The 19,332-nt window shown below is 44.2% G+C and overlaps 1 protein-coding gene across 1 annotated transcript in view; it reads left to right on the top strand.

The window, feature by feature from the left end:
* Positions 1-681: 681 nt before the first annotated feature.
* The window catches only part of MICALL1 (MICAL like 1), a 34,475-nt gene continuing 15,824 nt past the window's right edge, over positions 682-19,332 (top strand). The window contains exons 1-7 of the mRNA XM_054989063.1: positions 682-1,244; positions 8,532-8,580; positions 13,363-13,504; positions 14,574-14,674; positions 15,205-15,341; positions 16,346-16,884; positions 19,190-19,253. Coding sequence (XP_054845038.1) covers positions 1,099-1,244; positions 8,532-8,580; positions 13,363-13,504; positions 14,574-14,674; positions 15,205-15,341; positions 16,346-16,884; positions 19,190-19,253 — 1,178 coding nt within the window. The 5' untranslated portion in view covers positions 682-1,098. The remainder of the gene's footprint in view (positions 1,245-8,531; positions 8,581-13,362; positions 13,505-14,573; positions 14,675-15,204; positions 15,342-16,345; positions 16,885-19,189; positions 19,254-19,332) is intronic.

The raw sequence follows: 19,332 nt of genomic DNA on the forward strand, positions 1-19,332 counted from the left end.
TCTCCCTGAGACTCAAGGCGGATTACACTGTGTGAGTCAGTACAATTTCAAGTTATTTCAGTAAACAAGGTAACAGAGTACAAAAATGCAAAATTTGGAAAGATTTAAAGCAGCAGAAATCCAGATATGCTGAAACAGAGCATAAGAATTCTAAGACTGTCATATTAAGCAACATAGGAAACTCCCTAGCAGGATCCTGCTTACAGCAACAGACAGTACATAGTAGTAAAGTCTCTAGTCCCTAACCTTTTAGTGCTGCCTGCCTCTCTTTGAGAACACTTCTTGATGGTACAGCCCTTCTCTCTTTGCAAACTTGATAGCGCCAGATTACGGTGGTTATACGGGAATTACTCATGCTCGATTAAGGGGGGCAAAAGAGTCGGGGTTTGTATCTGTGCTATATTGCGGGGTGGGGTGGGGGTGCGTTTTGGTGATAAGGCATCCATAAGCACAGGCAACCCCGACCGCAGTGGATCAGCCCGGGAACCGCACGCCAGGACTGCGTTGTGCCCTCTGCGGCACAAGGGCAGCGGGAACGTGTCGCAGACTGAGTTTGGGAAGCATCCCTCAGCGCCGGGCCATCGCATGCCCCAATTATCTGCCCGTCCGCTGGAACCTTCCGCACCCTTGTCATGCTGGGGGCGTTGCCGGAGGCCCCTCTCCTCTTGCAAGCCCTGCCTGCCCCTCCTGCGGTCTCCAGCCGTTTCTCGGCCGGCTGCGGCGGCTTCTCCCGGTCCCGCTGGATGAGTAACAGCTCTGGCTGGGTCGGCGCGGGGATCATGGGCGGAGAAGCCGTGACAGGTCTGAGCACAGCCCGGCGGTGTCGCTGGGCGGGGGAAGAAGGAGGCGCCCCCCGGGGGTAGGAGGGGAGCCGGGAGAGAACCTGAGCGGAGGCACCGGAGAAGCCCTGCCTCCGGCCGAGGAGTCCCACAGACATCGCAGGCGCGGCGCGGCGCGGCGCGGCACAGCCGCCTAGACCCCCGGAGGAGAGCCGCCGGCGTCAAAGGCGCGCCCAGCCCGGCTGGAACGCCTGGCTCTCTCCCGCCCCATCCATGCCGCTCTCCCGCTCGCTGGCTCCTTGAGCCCGGATCCCCTCTGATGTCGGGTCCCCGGAGCGCCTTGCAGGCCTGGTGCCGCCGCCAATGCGAGGGCTACCCTGGCGTGGAGATCCGAGACCTCAGCAGCTCCTTCCGGGACGGCCTGGCCTTTTGCGCCATCCTCCATAGGAACCGGCCGGATTTGCTGTGAGTACCGGCGACCGGCCGGCTGCCAGCCCCGCGGGTCCCCCCCCCACCCGATACTCTACCCCCGCCACTATGAGACCAGGCCCAGAAGCCCCGGGCTCGCCTGGGCAACGTGTCGGCCCGAGGAGGAACTTTCTCGGGTCACTGCATAGAGAAATAGTAGGGCTTCTCCTGAGGAGAGGAACGGCACCGAGGCGCCTCAGAGTCAAGGGGCAGCCGCCTGTCCAGTGCCAAATATGTATGGGAAGCCTTCTTGTCACTGCTCCGCTCTCAAGGTCACACCCTTCTCCGCATTCACTGAATAACTACCACTCCTAGTTTCTTGCACCTCCAATCCAAATGGTTTGATCGTATGTTTGTGTTTACTTTATTTACATCCTACCTTTTTATTGAGATTTTTTTTACCTCATCCTCAAAATGCTTATAGAAAGGATGTTAAGGAGAAGGGAATCCAACTTTTGGCCACACAAATAAAGTGGGGGTGAGAAGAGGGTATTTCAGGGATAGTTGAATGGATGCATGGGATCTTGTGTTTGCAGTGCCTCCTTTTCCTTTAAAATTTCTACTTTTTCCTCCTGTATAACTCCTCTTATTTTTATGCCTGCCTAGTGAAGTAGCACTGCATGTGTCTGATAAAGGGAGCTCTGGTTACCAAAAGCTTATACTACAATAAAAACTTGTAAACCTTTACAACCGTACCCCTCCCATTTAGTTTTGCTGCAGCTCATTAACACAACTGCCTCTCTGGTAATACTGCCAAATGGATAAATTCTTCCTCCAAGATACAGGGAGGAAATTGTGGGATCTAGTTAGGAGGCCTCTGAGAGATCTACCCCACTTTCACCAAAAAAGGCTTGAAGGAATCCATTGAACTCTGAGGCTGGGGTTCTTCTAGGACCTCTGGCCTCTCTGTCCCTGCCTTTGGCTTAGTTACTTGGATATCATGGAAAGGTTTGGCAGCTGCTCAATGTTAAGGGGGTCTTATAGAATTTAAATTCCAAGATCCACGAGCAACCAATAGTCAGTTGAACAGCCTCATCTAGTTTAGTACACTATGGGCTTTCCTCTGATAACCTTGTTGGAGATTGATTGACCCTTTCACTAGAATGGGATAGAGAATATACCCTGCTTTAGTATGTGATGACAGTGTCCTTTCCCTTCATCTCCTATTTAGTATTATTGTAGCTTTTAAAATATATTCTTGAATGTAACTATTATGTTTCTTCTTTTATTTTGTGAATTTCCTGCATTGTAGCAATCAATATGCTTTTACCTTCCGGATTGCTATTTTTAAATATGCCATATGGGAACAAAGCATCAGAGGATACTGTGCAGGAAACATCAGTTGACAAGGGTGAGAGAGGTACAAATGTGACCCAGTTTGCATCCTTCAGTAACTCCTCTGCCTGCCTTTGATTGGAAGGTTGTGTGTGGTTGGTCCTTTGTTATAATCTCATTAAGTAACTGAGAGAATGTGCTGCTGTTATAGAGGGCGAAGTTTTAATTTTAGGCTGATTTCAGTGTGATGTTGATGAGGCAAAAAAATTTACTTTGGGGACTTTGTGGTTGCACAGTGTCTCTCGTGTAAGTTGGGTTGCTACTCCTGCAAAACAGCTATGCATGCTTAATAAGCATGCCAATGCCACTCTTGCCTTAGCTGCTGGTCTGTGGCCTGTTACCTAAGGACATGCGACTGCTTTGTGTGGTGGTAACCCAGTTTAAAAGAGATGTCGTGAGAGCTCAAAATCTCACAAGTAAGTCCTTTTGTCCTGCTAGCATTAAATCAGTTGTAAAAAGCATCCATATGCAGATTTCACATAGCTTTTCTTTTCTAGCAATAGCTCTTATTGCTTTTGTTAGGTAAAATAGAAATAAGCCAGCCACACACATAATGATTTAAGATATGTCACCTTTCCTTAGTCCTATTTATATACTGTTCTCCTCCTTCCATTCCCTCAGGATGGCTATAAGATGAATTAGACAGATTGTGCTAAAAATGGCACCATATTCAGTGGGCGTATATCACTTGTTAGCCAGTGCTAGGGACAAACAACAGGAGGTAGCTATTTCCACCTTATGAGTATGATTTTGCTGGCCACTTCGAGAGAGAGAAATTGCAAGGTTTGATTGACCTTTGGTCTGATACAGCAAGGCAAGCAAAGTCCCTGGTTCAGATCTTCTCATGAAGTAGTCTTAGTCAAGCCACTAATCTCTCACATGAAAACCCTTGTGTGTTTCTCTCTCTAGGCAATGTGGGGATACTAATGCTGGTCTTTGTTATAAATAAAAGGTGAGCCAGCATGGTGTGATGGTTAGAGTGTCAGACTAGAACTGGAGAGGCTTGAGTTCAAACCCCTACTCTGCAATGAAGCTCTCTGGGTCATGTTGGCCCAATTATACACACTCAGCCTAACTTACCTCATGGGTTGTTTCAAGAAAGGTGAGAACTGTGTATACCACCCTGGGCCATGGGAAGGATAAAAATTAGATAAATTAGATGGAGGTATGGGCTTTATAAATGTTAACTATGATCATGACAAGAACCTGGAATATTTGCCACTATCTGGTGGTCCCTGTACCCATTCTGAAATGTTTTCAGAGTAGCCCAGCAAGATTGTGTGTGTGTAAAGTGCCATTGAGTTGCAGCCGAGTTCTGGTGACCCCATAGGGTTTTCAAGGTAAGAGACCAACAAGTGGTTTGCTGTTGCCTGCCTTTGTGTAGTGACCCTGGACTTCCCCAGTGATCTCCCATCTAAGTACTAACTGGGGCTGACCCTGTTTAGCTTCTGGGATCTGATGAGATCTTGGGCTAGGAGAAAGATTAGCTGCTAGTTAAATCAGCATCAAACTGCTAATGACGAATCAGTTAGGACAGTGTTCTGTCTGCACAGGTGGAGAAGGTTTGATCTGTTTACAGAATCAAGGACTTCTTTCAGCTGCCACATACCATGGGCACACTACTGACATATGTGGGGACAGTGAACATCATGTGGCAGCTGTTGAGGGTCCAGAAGACAGCTGTTAGAAGAGCACATGGCCAGAGACAGCATCAGAGCAAGAGGTTCAGAAAAGCTACAGTCAGCTAAGCCAAAACAAGTCCTTGAAACAGAATTACTATCCCATTAAGCAGAAATCATTGCTGTTAAACATTCACCGACATAAATCTCTTTTCCTAGCAGATGGTCTAACTAAGCACTTCATAGTTAAGCTGGATGAACTGTGTTCTAGACTTGAAACACAGGACCTTACAAGGCCATGGCATGTTAAGAAAGGATTTTTCCAAGTAACATCTAAGGGGAGTGTTGAATCATTTCAACCACTTTAGCATATCCTGATATGGAAATGGGAGGATCAAAGGGTGGAAAGAAATTGTCAAAAGTCACTCCTTCGGCAGATCAAAAGCAGACCCTTTCTTCTAAACTGTATTTATAAAGTAGCACACATTAATGGATTCTGACTGAGACTGTGAAAAGCACTCAGTTGCAAGGTCTTTCATGGGGATGGGCTATTCTACAAAAAATGCAGAGAACCAGAATCAACAGCTCAAACCACAGTGAAATTGACAGACTGTGAAACTCTGCACCCTCATGTATTCTTGGTCTGTGCCCTCAGATTAGTGAGACCTTGTGATCAAACTTTTATATACTCTGTGCTAAAAATAAATAAATTGAGAGCCAGCATGGTGTAGCGGTCAGAGTGTCGGACTAGGATTTGGGAAACCCAGGTTGAAATCTCCCACTCTGCCATTGAAGGTTGCTAGGTGACCTTGAGCCAGTCGCCCACTGAGCTGCCTCACAAGGTTATTGTGAGGATGAATTAGAGAAGGGAAGAATGTTGAAAGAAGCTTTAGGTTCTCAGTGAGTAGAAAAATGGGCTATAAATCACATAAATAGGCAAAACTCTGCCGCCTATGAAAAATATGTCAATTTTCTTACTTTGCACCATTTAATCTATATTTTTGTTTAGTGTTCTGCTAATGTATTCTGTTTCTACTGCCCATGCAGAAGGGCAAAGTGCTGTGCAGGACACTACAGTCTGGCCTACTGATCATGGGGAATCTTATTTGATAACCTCTCTGAGTTCTGTGTTAACCTGGTGCCCACACACTTCAAAGGCTAGAAACCCCTTCATTTTTAAAAAATGACGGTGGATATTCTGACGAAGCTGGATTCTGTATCTTAGTATTGCATTCTGTATCTTTTCCTGTTTGTGTGTGAGCTGTATTCACAGCCTTACTGGTAATAATAGCAGGCACTGAAAAAACTTTCCCCTTTAATAGTGGTCAGCAGCTATTTTTTACATGGCTAGAACTTGATTGAAGCAGGGAATGATGGGCTGAGGCCTTCCAGCTATATGACCTCCTGCTATGTAGTGACATAGAGAACCTAGTGATTCCCAGTCATGATTCAACATCTTAAATCATCTGTAATGGTAACTGCTTCCTCTTCCTTTCTCATTGGTGAACTAGAGGATGTTAAGATCATGACTCTCGGTCCTGAAGGCATGTCTTGGTTAGATTTGAGCTTCTGGTTGCCATATGTCAATACCAATACCATCCTTCAGATTTTCCTGTGGTATATACTTTGTACGCCAAGCTTACTTACGCTTCTAACGCATCTAGTTTGCAGTGTTTGGATATACTTGCTGTCCCAATTCAACACCATGCTTTACTTTAGCATGTAGGTTGGGAATAGGGTTGCCAGGTCCCCCAACATCCCCCCCCCCCAGGGCAGGAGGTTAGAGGCCCAGCACCTACCTTTTTGTTTCTGCCTCATGCGTGTGCTCCAGGCCTGTGTGATGACATCACTTCCAGGAAGAGACATCATCATGCAGGCCACATGCTGCCCTGGGAGCACTCCCACGCTCTGCAGTGGCCCGATTCAGCCCTAATCCATTGGAATTGGGCCACTGTGAAGTAAGGGAGCATGCCCGCACTCTGCAACGGCCTGGTTCGGGCTGAATCCAGCCTGATTTGGGCCGCTGTGGTGCACTCCTGCATGCCACACCACCCAGGAGCGTGCCCTGGAAGGCGCATTCCCCTCTTGCCGCCCAGGTAAGCTGGGGAAGGGGGTGGAGGGTGGGAGCTGGGAATCTCCCATCCCCAGCAGAGGACTGGCAACCCTAGTTGGGAATGAAGGAATGGATTGATTGTGTAGATGCTATACGGCGATAGTTTCTTCTTGCTTCTCCAGTAGCAACTGGAAGTCACTGGTCGAGTATGGCCCTCAGAGGTGCTGCTTTTGACTTTGGTTTCAAATTACAGGAAATTCGCATCTATAGTAAGATAACTTGCTCAGATACCCTGAAGGGTACAGGTTGAGGCCCTCGTCTTCTGTCTTTTCTCCAGATGGCCCTCCAGGAAAAGGAGTTGGTGACTGGAGCTGTTGCTGAGGCTCACTGATTTGATCTTGTTTTGCACCTCCAGCCCTTAAACTCTGTTCCGTTGTTTGCATGGCAAAATTGAATATGGTCGCTGCAACTCCCAAATAAATCTATGTCTAACTAAATATTTATTCTGATGGGCAAAGTTGGCTTAGCCTCAATCTTAATTGTATTACTTGCTTTCTCATACATAAAGTGAGGATGATTTTTGCCTTTTCTCAGGAATGTGGAGATGCTAAATGAAAGGTTCTGTTTGGTTCTGATGGCAACATCTGTTCAATCATCTCAGCGTTTTTCAGTTATGATTGCTATTATGCTGCAAGTCTAACATCTTAGACCATGTCCTAACTTGCTGGCTTTCTTTGGTTGCATCACATGTTGGAAACCTATTCAGATTAGCTAGCTCTTCTGTAACAACTCCCACCCCGCACCCCCCAACTAGGAACAACATAGAAAAGTAGACGAAACTTTGAGAAGCTCCAAGTCTTGGCAGAGCTGAGGAAAAAGTGAACAGGTTATAGTATTGTCACTGGAAAGACCAGCAAGACTGAATAGGATGGCATTAGGGTAAGAGTTGAAAACTGGAGAGTTTGGTGTGCGAAGAAGTGCTGAGTGGGATTGATTTCTGTAAAAGAATAAGGATCAGATACATTTTTAAATCACACTTTGACCCTATGTTTCAGCAAAACTGGCTTAACTAAATGAAGTGAATTGGCATGCAGTATCAGTTTGCAAAGTTCTGTTGAACTTTTAGTTTTGAAACAGTTTTGATATTTTAAAGATCTAATTGTTTGTTGGCGAATGGGGAAGGAAGCCTGAGTCCCATTGAGAGGGAACAGTTTCAAACTGACAGAACACTGAGAGCCAAGCTACAAGTGACGCCTGACACAGGTTGGACACTTGTCAGCTTCCCTCAAGTTTTGATGGGGAATGTAGGCATCCTGGTCTTGCAGCTGTAATGGAGAGCCAAGCTGTAAAACCAGGATGCCTACATTTCCCATCAAAACTTGAGGGAAGCTGACAAGTGTCCAACCTGTGTAAGGCGTCACTCTGAGAGCCAGGGACCATGAAGAGACTTTCAAACATGTGCTGAGTGTTCCATGGATTGCTTGGAATTCCAACTGGGAAGCTCTCGGATTCTAGGCACATAATGGTGGAGAGCTGTGGGGCAGTTTGGAGGGCCATTTGAGGCAGATTGGAATCTTGCTGTAGTCTCCATGCATTACAAAAAATGTACATGCTGTCTTATGTGAAGATATAGAAGTGTATGTTTGTCAATCTGTATGTTCATTGTGAACGCATTACCAGCCATGCTTTCCAAAGGGAATGAACCTAGCAAAAGACACACTTACACATTCTTCATAGAAGATAGTGTTCATTAGAGCGCATGAGGTTTTTCTTACACAATGCAAACTTGTTTAGAGAAATTGTACTATGTGAAACAGTCCACATAATGGGATATACTGAAGTACTCCTATCGCTTTGTGTGACCTGGCCCAGATTTTAAACCCAATCCACTGGGTCCCTTGCTTGATCGACATGCATGAGAATTACCCCAAATAACAGCTGTGTAGCTCTGTATATTTGTGGAGCAGATGTTTCCTTATGGAAGTCTCACTGATGCTTCCTTTTTAAAGAAGTCACTTGAATAATTGATGGCCCCAACACTAAAGTTCGTCTGAACTTCCTGCCTTTGTGTTTTTGGAAGATGCACAATTGGAAGATTTCTTTTCCTGTCTAATGTTGAAAACGATTGAAATACAATGATGATCTGGTCTGAAAGTTACGTATTGAAAGGGCTAATTAATAATGGCAGTATAGAGATCCTTGCCTCATACATTTGATTGTGAACTGGTAAAGAATCACACATTCTCTTGTGACACTGTTTATGTGTTTGCTTTGCAGGGATTTCAACACACTTTCTAAGGAAAATGTATATGAGAACAATCGCCTGGTGAGTTCCTTCCTATGTCTTTGCTGTTGGCATTAAAGTGCCACTGGACTTCTGTTTAATTTAGCCCATGGTGGATAATCTGAAATTGCATAATACACATTTTAGGAATGGGTTAAGGGTACAACAATAAAGTTTCAGAAATAGAAATGTTTACATGTGCCTGAAAATGAGGAATTTTTCAAAGGGTTGTGTGAGGAAAACTTGCAGAGTTATTTTATGGAATCTGAACTTTGATCATCATGCAAAATATTTCAAAGTAATTTAAGTTTCAACCCTTCTGGCTAGTAAGATAACTTCCCTAATAGTAATGGTGACTTTAGGCAGCCATAGTTCGTTACCTGAGTTCATTTAGGTCAATTCCATCCATGTTAGACGGATTATCATGAACTATTAAGTTTGTGGATCACAGTGTGCTGCCTGCCCCTAAACATATGTATTTACTATAGGAATGAATGGGTCTTAAGGAACATGTTTGTTTGGAACTGCAACATAAATCCGTGCAGCAATCCAACAGCTCCATTCTTTGGTTGTTCTAGTAGACTTCAGAAACTGAAATTAAGAAGAATGAATCACAGACTTCAAATATTAAGGGGAAACTGTGCCATCAAGAATCACATGGAAGTCTGTCATGTGGAAGGACTGGTGGAAATGTAGTGAGGGATAGCAGAAGCGGAATAAAAAGAAGAAAGGCAGTGAGGATTAAACAGAGTTAGGGCAGGGCATAGAGAAATCATGGGTGGCACAGAGCTTCATGGGGCTTTAATGCAGGGGTTGTCCAGTGAAAGGGAAAGACGCTCAAATTCTGTACGAGCAAAAGCAAAATTTTCCAGCTTAAAATAAATCATGTTAATTTTATTTAGCTCTATAATACCTTAAGGCATAGAAGGGAGCACTGGATCAAAAATTCTTACAAAAAGGCATAGCAAGATTAGCTGAAAAAAATAACAAAACTCCAACCATCTGTTGATTTAACTGATGCTACTTTGCTGTACCATGTAACGAGGAGTCAGTGTTGTTTAGTGGTACATCAGGACTGTGGAGAGCCTGGTTCAAATACCAACTTAGCCATGAAGCTCATTGGGTTTTCCAAGGGCCAGTCACTTTCAATTTGCCTAATCTGCCTCACATGCGTACCCGTGTGCACTGATGCCTCCGTTCCTCGGAATCCCTTCTCAGATCCTTAGATTTGAAATTCCGTTAACATGTGGTCTTTTTGTTTTCAAGTTTACCTCTGTAACCAACCCTAAGACCAAGAAACTTGTATTAGAGCTGAGATTGTCAGCCTGCTGAATTCTGTGTCAGATAATTCATTCTTCAGCAGGCATATTGTATATTGGCCTGGCTAAAGCTCCAGCTCTGGACATTGAAAGCCCCTGCCTATGTGCCCATAAAGTAGGAGTTGCCTGCTGGCAATACATGAGGTCAGAGGTGCTGTCTGACCACCCAGTTGTCAAATCTCTCCTGTCAAATATTTCTTCTGTCTGTTCTTACTTCCTAAAGAGGCTCTTGGGATGGGGAGAGGGAGAGGGAGTCTCACGTGCCAGGAACGATAGCATAGAGTTTTCCCTTTATGGGAACTTCTTCCAGAAATTGATCTGTGGGACTGGAACTATGGAGACACAAGACTACACAAGTAAGAAAAGCCCTCTCTCCTGTTGTGAATCACAAGCAAGGCAGATAATAATCAATGATTTTTTTAAAAGTCCTTTTTCTCTCTTTAAATATCATACGTTTCTTTTAGAACAAACCTAGCTGAAATCAAATCAGAATGCAAGTTAGGGTTACCAACTCAGGGTGGAGCCTGCTCATTTGTGGCAATTGAGATAAGGGTGGATGGGTGAGAGGGGTAGCTTGTTGGCAATCCGTTGCTGGGCTAGGTGAGGCTCAATTTATCACCGCCTATTCAAATCAGCCTGCTAGCGAAATGAGCTATCCACCAGGGCCTCTAGTGTGAGAAATCTGTTTCTTTTTGAAAGGGGTGAGGAAGACCCTCACATTCTGAAGGAGGCTAGTTCTGTGTGGAATACTAGACTTGGTGTCTGCATAACAAATTTGCAGATTCGAACATGCATCCTCTATGTAATTGCCTTGCTATGGTAGTGCAAGAATGTGCTTAGATTTCTCTTTGTGGCCTGTCAAAGATGCCAAGTGAGTGTAAATAATAATTTTAGCTGCGTAGAGTAATGCTGATGTAATAGTGAAGCTCTGGCTTGAGATGGAGAGTGCAGTCCTTAGATGTAACCCTTTACAATTCCATTCTGATGGGAAATCAGCTGAGCAGAGAGTGGTGCTGCTACTTTTTGTGTATTGGCATACTTTTTTTAAAAAAAAATTATTTTTCAAAATTTTTGATTTAACAAATGTATCAACAGTAAACAGTAAACCATAATCAACAAGTTTTAACAGTACAGGTGAGTTGGTAAAACAAAAACAAAACACACATAGAGATTCGAAGTGCATACATGTAGCCTACAGTAAAACGTACATATTTGGAGAACCAGAAGTCTCACACTATTAAGGTTACAATAAGAAAGGGTCTATTGGGTATTTTTTGCTGGAACCAATGTCTTCTGTAATCAAATGATCTAGTACTGGAAGCCAGTCTTCCCAAAAGTCTGATTGTATTGTTGGCGATTCAGAACAACAGATTTGATATGTTACCTTCTCCATGTAATACTGGTCCCAAACTTTGTTAAACCACAGGGGGAGTGTAGGGGGTCTAGGGTCCTTCCACCTCAAAGCGATGGCTGTTTTAGCTGCAGCTAAAAGCATAGCCACTCTTTTCCTTATAACAGTGTATTTGGGCATACTTTGTTAGTGCCCTCAATCAAGTTGTTTCCTTAATCCCTCTCACGTTGACAAGTCTAAAGCATGTGTTTTGGACCACGTTATCCAAACTAGGACCATGCTGAGAAGATCACACGGGACGTCTCTAATGAGGAGATCTCCCAGTTGTGCTCTGAGATTGATCAATACAGGTACAACTGCTAGTCATACAAATATACCTTGAAGACATAGAAATCATAATATGGTTTTTATGTCAAATTCCAGTGTAATCAACCTGAGGAAGGCTGACTTGCCCAATGTTACCCAAGTGAGTCTGTGATGCTGCTGAGATTTGACCCAAGTCCAGGCTTTTCTCCAGTGGACCATGTTGGCTCTTGCTGTGGTTGGAAGCAATTATAGCATTGTCATCTCATATTCCAATTGCCTCATTCTCTGTCCCTGGCAGGTGAACAAAAACTATGACTGTGTCCAGTTCATGACTGGAAAAAAACCTAACTTTTATTTTTCATGTTTGTTAGTACAAGCACAGGCTTCTGGTATTTCCAATTGAAAATATTTAACTTTCATGTTTTTTGAAGGCAATATCTTTTTTTGTACAGAGATGTGAGGGGGGTGGGGGTTGATGGTCCCAGAGGTGATTCACGGAAAGGGAGGTTGAGTTATTGTGGAGTGTATGGCAACCATTCAGTAGAGGGAAAGGGACCAGGGGCTTGATGAGATGTGGGGAAGGGCAAGGGGCTCTCCCTTCCATTCCTTTTTATCCTCCCTTCCTTCAAAGAGTTCAAAGCAGCATATGTGTTTTCCCTTCTTCATTTTATCCTCCCAATAGATTGAGATAGTGACTAACAGATGGTCATTCCCTGATCATTGTTAACTGAGTAGTCATTTGACCCTAGTCATAGACCTTCTGCCTTTTAACTACTGATTCCATCTCTGTCACTTCTTCAGGTTTCTGACTAGGTCATGTCTCAGATAGGGCCAGGTTATGCCTGAATGGTGAAGCACCTGCTTTGCATGCAGAGGGTCCAGGTTCAATCATCAGCAACTCCAGCTGAAAGGATCAATGGGTAGAGGATGGGAAAGACCTCTGCCTGAGACCTTGGAGGCCTACTACTAGTTAGTAGATAATACTAACTTCGATAGACCAATGGTCTGGCTCAGTATAAGGCAGTTTTTTGTGTTTAAAACACTCTACATGTGTAAACAGATTTCTGCTTGTGGATCTACTGTCTTAGAATTGTAATAGTTGCTGCTGGATGAAGGAAGGGGCTGGACTATGTATCCAGAATCCTGACACTGCCCTGGGACAACATGAAGGGCTTCTGCACGAAATCTCTTACAGTACATTGGACATTTTAGAAATAGGGAGAAAGGACACCTGGTTGTACTGAAACTCAAATACAAGCTACTGACCTGCTTTCTAGCAGGATTTTGCAGAACATACACTGCCTAGAAGTGATAGATGACAAAGAAGTAGTACAAATACAGAGTATAGTAGATGGCAAGATGGTGCTTGTTTTTCTTGATTTCTAGAAGGTCTGTGCAAGATGTTTGAGCCTTCCACTTTCTGTATACTCTGAAAAACCAAAAAAGCTAGAAAGTTGTTTTGAAAGAAGAAAGCCAGCTACAATTCTTGGGAAGCTATATTTTATGCCATCCCCCCCCCCCCCTTTGGAATATGCGTTGTGATTGGCAAACTTTTCAAGAGGAATATCTGTTGTGTACAGTTCTCCTACAAAAAAAACATAGGAATGGTTCTATTTTGGAGATGTGCAGTAGGGGAGAGACGGAGTGGCATGGGGCAGAGGTTGTGGTTGTTTGCAGGTTACTTCCCTAAGGGACCAAGATTCGGGTCCAGTAGCACCTTAAAAGACTGACTAGATTTCCAGGGTGTGAGCTTCCCTCAGGGATGTAGGATTTACCCTGGTGACGTACTCCCTGCCAGTAAGTGTACATCAGCTTTGACGTTGTCCTTGTTTTCCCTTGTTTCTCCAGGCATTTGAGCTGGCAGAGCAAGAGCTGGGGATCCCCGCCTTGCTGGACCCCAGCGACATGGTCTCCATGAGGGTTCCTGACTGCCTTAGCATCATGACCTATGTGTCTCAGTATTACAACCATTTTAACAACCCCAACCAAGGTGAGAGCTCCAACTACTTTACGCTGCAGCCATGAATAAGATTTATGGGAACAGCTTGGCTCGTTTCAGTGTGACAACATTGGCTTCCTGCTAGCCTCCAAACTATGAACTCACAGCATGTGTATATGTCTGTGAGGGTAACCTATAGTAAACATCTTCCCACCACACGTATTGGTGAGCATGATGAGCTCCTGCCCTTCTGCCAAGCCGAAGCTGGGGTGAAAGACAGGGTAACCATCCAAGGAGTTGTGCTGTGACCACCTCTGAAGGACAGTATGGCTTGGATGATCTCCAGAATCCTCCAAAGCTTGGGGGTGGGTGGGGGGTGTAGAGGTGGAGAATTATCCCTGACTTTGTTATTCTCTGGGGGAACTGCGAGCATCTCCAAATCTCATCACAAACAACAGTTCACAATCTGGGCTTGACTTACTAGACAGCCTGCATCTGCTCAAGTCTGCTGGACCATGCACAGGGTTTGAGAAACAGGCAGAGAATTTCCTCCTTTGTGCTGAGATCTGTGGAAAGTCTGAAATAGTGGGAAACATTTATTTAGTATTTCTCCCAAACTGCAGCACAAGTGAATGTTGAGGAGAGGGAAGGTGTATGTTGGGCATCCTTCTCACAAGAGGGCCTAGGAGCTCTTTTGATGTGGTGAGTGGATTTGTGGATGCCTGGGTGTGTTGCCAGAGACAAAAAAAAAACCCTCTCCCCCCTGTCTTACCCTAATTAGGAGACCCAGGAGGTTTGTAGGGAACACAACTTTTGGCTGACTCTCCAGGCCACCCAAAATTTGTGGATCTCTGGAACTCATTATGCCTCCACTGATGCTGATGAATATTGAATCCTGTGCTGAGTCATGCCTAACTAATTAGGACAGCAGCTTTGAAAAATGGGGGAACGAGTGTGGAGGAAGTGAGTAGTTCACCTGCAATGGTACAGTCCCCCCCCCCCCCGCCCCAGACTATACTTCTTCCCTCAGTGAAGTGGTAGCAAAGTGGAGGGGAGGCTGGCTCTATATTATACAAAGAGTCATTGTGGAATGACTCCCTTCTTTCCTCTGTTTTTGCAGCCAGAGTCCCTCCACCTATGAAGCACCCAACAGTTTCCTCTGCCCCCACTTTGCCAGTGCACAGGGCTGTGGTTGGATCCGAGACCTCGTTGGCTTCCCAGGTACTTAATCAGCCAAGCTTTTTTGACATTAAATTGACTGCTTTTCTTTCTCCATCTGTCTTGCTCAGGAATTTGTCCTTTGTCAAGCATATTTCTTCCTTGAAGAGATTTCCTATGATTGGGTAGACAACGGTTATCCCCTTTCTCTACCTCTCCTGCAGCAGCCATTTTAGGTACGAATATGCAGCAGGAGCTGAAAACATTTCATCCCTTCCAGGACTGGGTGAGAGCCAGAGCATCCTGCTGAGGACAGGGCCAAGGAATGTTGGATGAGGTCCTTCCTTAGCACCAAATAATAACATCTCTTATGGAACTGAAATGAGGCAGAAATGTGTGACATAGTGGAGCCTTCTGTTAGCAAGACAGTCTAACGCTTGTGTAGATTTCTCTGTCTTCTGATGCAATGCTGTGGTTAGTTCTAAACACATTTGGTTAGGCTTGTGGCTATGCTGCACTAGACAGTGGTCAATTAAGGCAAGAAGCAGATAAACCTGTTTGTGCATTCTTATTGTAACCTCTTGTTGCCTTAGGACGATGTTGCAGAAGGCCTGGCTGAGCAGTCCCAGCGCACTACCCTCAGTAGCACATGTGTAGCTTGCCAACAACATGTTCACCTGGTCCAGCGCTATCTGGCGGAGGGTAAACTGTACCACCGTCAGTGCTTCAGGTAAGCTTTTCCTAGCTGAGTCCACTGAAAAGTGAGTCATATAACTATAATGGTGCGATCCTAAGCCAGTTACACCCTTCTAAGTCAGTGGACTTATGAGGACTCAGAAGGTCTAAACCTGCTTAGGATTGCATTGTTGTTCTCCGATGAGTCTTTTCTTCCCTGCTAACTATGGCCTGCTAATTACACGAAGCCCAGTTGAAGCACTTTTCATTTTTATGCCATCATAAAGGCCAGAAACTTGCTTTTTGAAAAAGGAAAAAATCTTGTTCTATGCTAGAAAGCCAGTAATAATCACTCAGCGGCATAGATGATTTTTTCACATACCACCAGTGGCTCTTCTGGACACTGTTCCCCAATGAGGCATCTACTCAGTGATCCAGGAAGTGTGTAAGGCTGTTACCCTGTAAGGCTTGTGGTTGACAGGTGGTTCCCACATTGAAATAGCTGCTACTGTAGACACTGAAGAAAAGGTAAGCTGCAAACTTCTTGCAAGGGATGATCTTTAGGTTCTGTCATCCGCCATTCTCAAACTTGCTTTTCAAATGTCAGTGCTGTAAGAGAATGCTTAAAGGTGTTGCCTTATCAGCATTTCAGAGATTAGGCCTATTATGAAAATACAGGACTCTTGTACTGGGTTGTTCTGCAGTGCCAGTTCCTACTCTATAAAATGATGTTGACAGAATGCCCGTCATGATCTTGAGATTTTATTCTGTTCAGATCAGAACTGATTTGGATTGATTGCCACAGGGAGGGAGAGAGTCACAGTCTTTACACCAAAGGTCTGAATAGACAGATCAGATGAAAAGGAATAAGAGTGATTTCAGTTCCTGCACTACCTTTGGGAGCTGAGGAATGGAATTCAGTGCCCCTTGCCTGGAGTCTCTCACTGAATCTGAGGCAGAACAATGAATTGTATCTCTCAATTGTTTTTGTGATCACAAGGCCGTGGTTTGTGCTCACTTCTGCCTTCCTGTTATGGACTCTTTTTGAACCTTTGGCAGGTGTAAGGAATGCTCCAGCACACTCCTCCCTGGATCTTACAAGCCTGGGCCAGAAACAGGCACATTTGTGTGTACCCAACATCGTGGCAAACGGAGCCTGAGCAGGCCCAACCCCGATCTTCAGCATCCAGAGAAAAGGACTGAGGCTGGGATAGAAAGTGCTGGTAAGGATGAAGAGAATGGGGTGTTAGAAACTCATCCATCAGCTGCTGGAGAGATGGGGGAAAGAACAGCTGATGGAGTGGCAATTGAGGTGCCGCCTGCCCAGCCGAAGAGTGAAGCATTCCACTCTACACGTGGCTCTGAATCTGGCCTCCAAATGCCTCCCAAGCCTCCTGTGCCAACCAAACCAGCACTGCTGAGCCAGGATAAAGCCAACCTGCATCATGGACAGCTCAAGGAGACCCGACCCACCCCTGCCCCCAGGAGAGTCACAGACACAGCAGCTCTGTCTCCACCCAGCTCTCATCCTGTCCCGAAGCCCAGAGCCAACATGCAGAATGAGGGCACCTATGAGCCAGGCTGTGGCGTCGTCAATGGTAAGGAAGTGTAAGCCTAGGGAACAGGGGGAATCCATCCTACTGGGCTCTGTAGCTCTATGCTGGGGCAATACCTAACTTAAATGAAGACAAAGTAAAGGGGAGTCGTTTCTCATGTGAATTGTAAGAATGAATCGTAAGAATGAATGAAAAATTCTTCTATGCATTTCACACAAAAAATGCTTTCCTTAGAGAGAAAAAACTGATATCTTGACAAGTCTCTTACTCTTGAAGAATGTATGGATCTGTCTTATACTGGGGCAAACAGTGTTGTCTGTCCTGACTGGCAGTAGCTCTCCCAGGTTTTCAGGTAGGGCCCTTTTCTGGCTTTGCTGCCAGTAATCCTGCTAACTAGAGATACCAGGGATTGAACCTGAGACTTACGTAGGCAAGACATGTGCCACACTACTAAGCTATGCCCTCCTACTCTTTTTGCATTCAAAACTTAGGAAGAACATCTGGAAAATGATGCCCCCCTACAAAACTATAGCAATATTAAATTTTTAAAATTTAGATATTTATACCCCACTTTTCCCCCCAATGGAAATCCAGAGCAGCGTACTATATTATCCTTCCTTCTTCCCTTTTGTCCTCACAGCAATCCGATGAGCTGGGACGGTAACTTTCTGTTAGCCCAACATAAGGTCACCCAGTAAGTTTCTGTGGCAGAGAAATAATCTAAGCCTGTGCCTCCCGAACCCTAGTCCAATATTAATAAGCATATACAGTACTACAAGTAAACAAAGTGCTACAGATAATATCATGTGGGAAAGAGCTGTGTACTTTAATGCTTGTTTAGAAGAGCGTAATTCAGATCTCAAAAGGGAAGGGTTTCTTATCCAGGGACTGTTCTTTTTTGGTATCATTGGTCGAAATACATCTGGTCCTTTGTGCTCCTTCTGGCATTAAATATCTTTTGTGTGGAAAGTTCTCTTTTGCATCTCCTGTAGCTGGGGACAAGCCCTGGAGAAAGGTGCAAGGTGCCCTCCTTCTAAGCATTCTCCATTTAGTCTTCTGCCCATTACCTGATGGGACAAAGTTCACTATTAATCACAAAGCTATCAAACTGCACACCCTTCAGTCTCACTATGTGTATTTCTCTTTCTTTTCAAGATCCCAGTTCCGTATCAACACAGCACACATTCAGCACTAACAGAGCACTAAATCTGCACCTTAAATAAAAGGAATGCAATTCAGTGTATGTGCTTATTACATAGAGTTTCTTCTGCCTTTATAGTTTCTTAATGTGTATAGTTTCTTTTTCTTCCAAAGTCTTTTTCAAGGGCTAGTGGGATGTTGGATGAAGAGGTCTAGAGACTAAAGACAGGTGTATATACTATAGTCATGGGTCAGGAAATTGTTGCCATAATGGAAGAATGGCAGAGCTTTACAGTCCCTCTTTTGGATCACAGGAAGTCTTGTTTAGCTTTTCTATCTCTTCCCTTTATTCTCTGAAATTTCACAAGATTCTGCCCTAATGCAGGGCTCAACAAATCCCAGGTTGTGATGGCACTTAGACATTTCATTGTGGTGCCTAGTATTTTCAGTTATTGTTTTATTGTAGTATCTCTCAGCAATTCTCAGTGGAAATTCTCAGTTTGGATCCAACCAGTTTTTGTTTCACCACCAAAAGGCTATCTTTGAGATCATGGCATCGGCATGGACAAAAGTCATGTGAAAGGAGGACTGTAGTGAAGGAGATTGGCTGAAATGGAACAAAAAAGTTGGCTGGATCCTGCCCAAAGCTTATTTTTATTATCCCTCTGTTAGAATGTATTGTATGACATAAAAATAAATGTACACGAAGTTCTCATAATTGCTTGTTTGTATGTGAATATTAATACTGTTCAGTGGTGGTGGATTCATTCATTTCTTAACCAGTTGCTTTTTGTAATGGCACCAATGTTAAATTATATGGAGCTTTTAGAATCAAGAATAATGGAATCAAGAGAAATCGTGATGATACCAGTTTCAGTTACCCCTATATTTATTCATGTACTATAACACTTTTGACGTAGTTTTAATAAAGTTACAAGAAACTGTTAGCAGGTTAGGATTAGGTTTTGTGGTAGAAATTAGTAGAACATTTGATCATTAAAATACAAAAGGCTGAAAATTGAGTCTTGCTCCTGATTTTTCAGGCTAGCTTCTAGAACCAAAGGATATTTGTTAATGCTTGCTGTAATATATATTCAAACCATCATTCACAGCAATAAAGACTAGCTACTTTGTTCTAAGATAATTTCAATTGAGTCTTGGATTTAGAAGTGTTTTCTAAAATATGATGGACTTCTGTATCTTCTAGGTGGGGCTCCTGAATCTGGACCTCCAGTTCCAAAGCCCAGAGGCAGACCAGCTTCCTCAGACCGGTATGTTCTTTGTTCGCAAATCACAAAGAGACAGCGGCATGAATGTTAAGATCCTCCGATTCCTCTTTTCTAATCCAGT

The sequence above is a fragment of the Eublepharis macularius genome, chromosome 9 (assembly GCF_028583425.1).
Source record: "Eublepharis macularius isolate TG4126 chromosome 9, MPM_Emac_v1.0, whole genome shotgun sequence".
Lineage (NCBI taxonomy): Eukaryota > Metazoa > Chordata > Lepidosauria > Squamata > Eublepharidae > Eublepharis > Eublepharis macularius.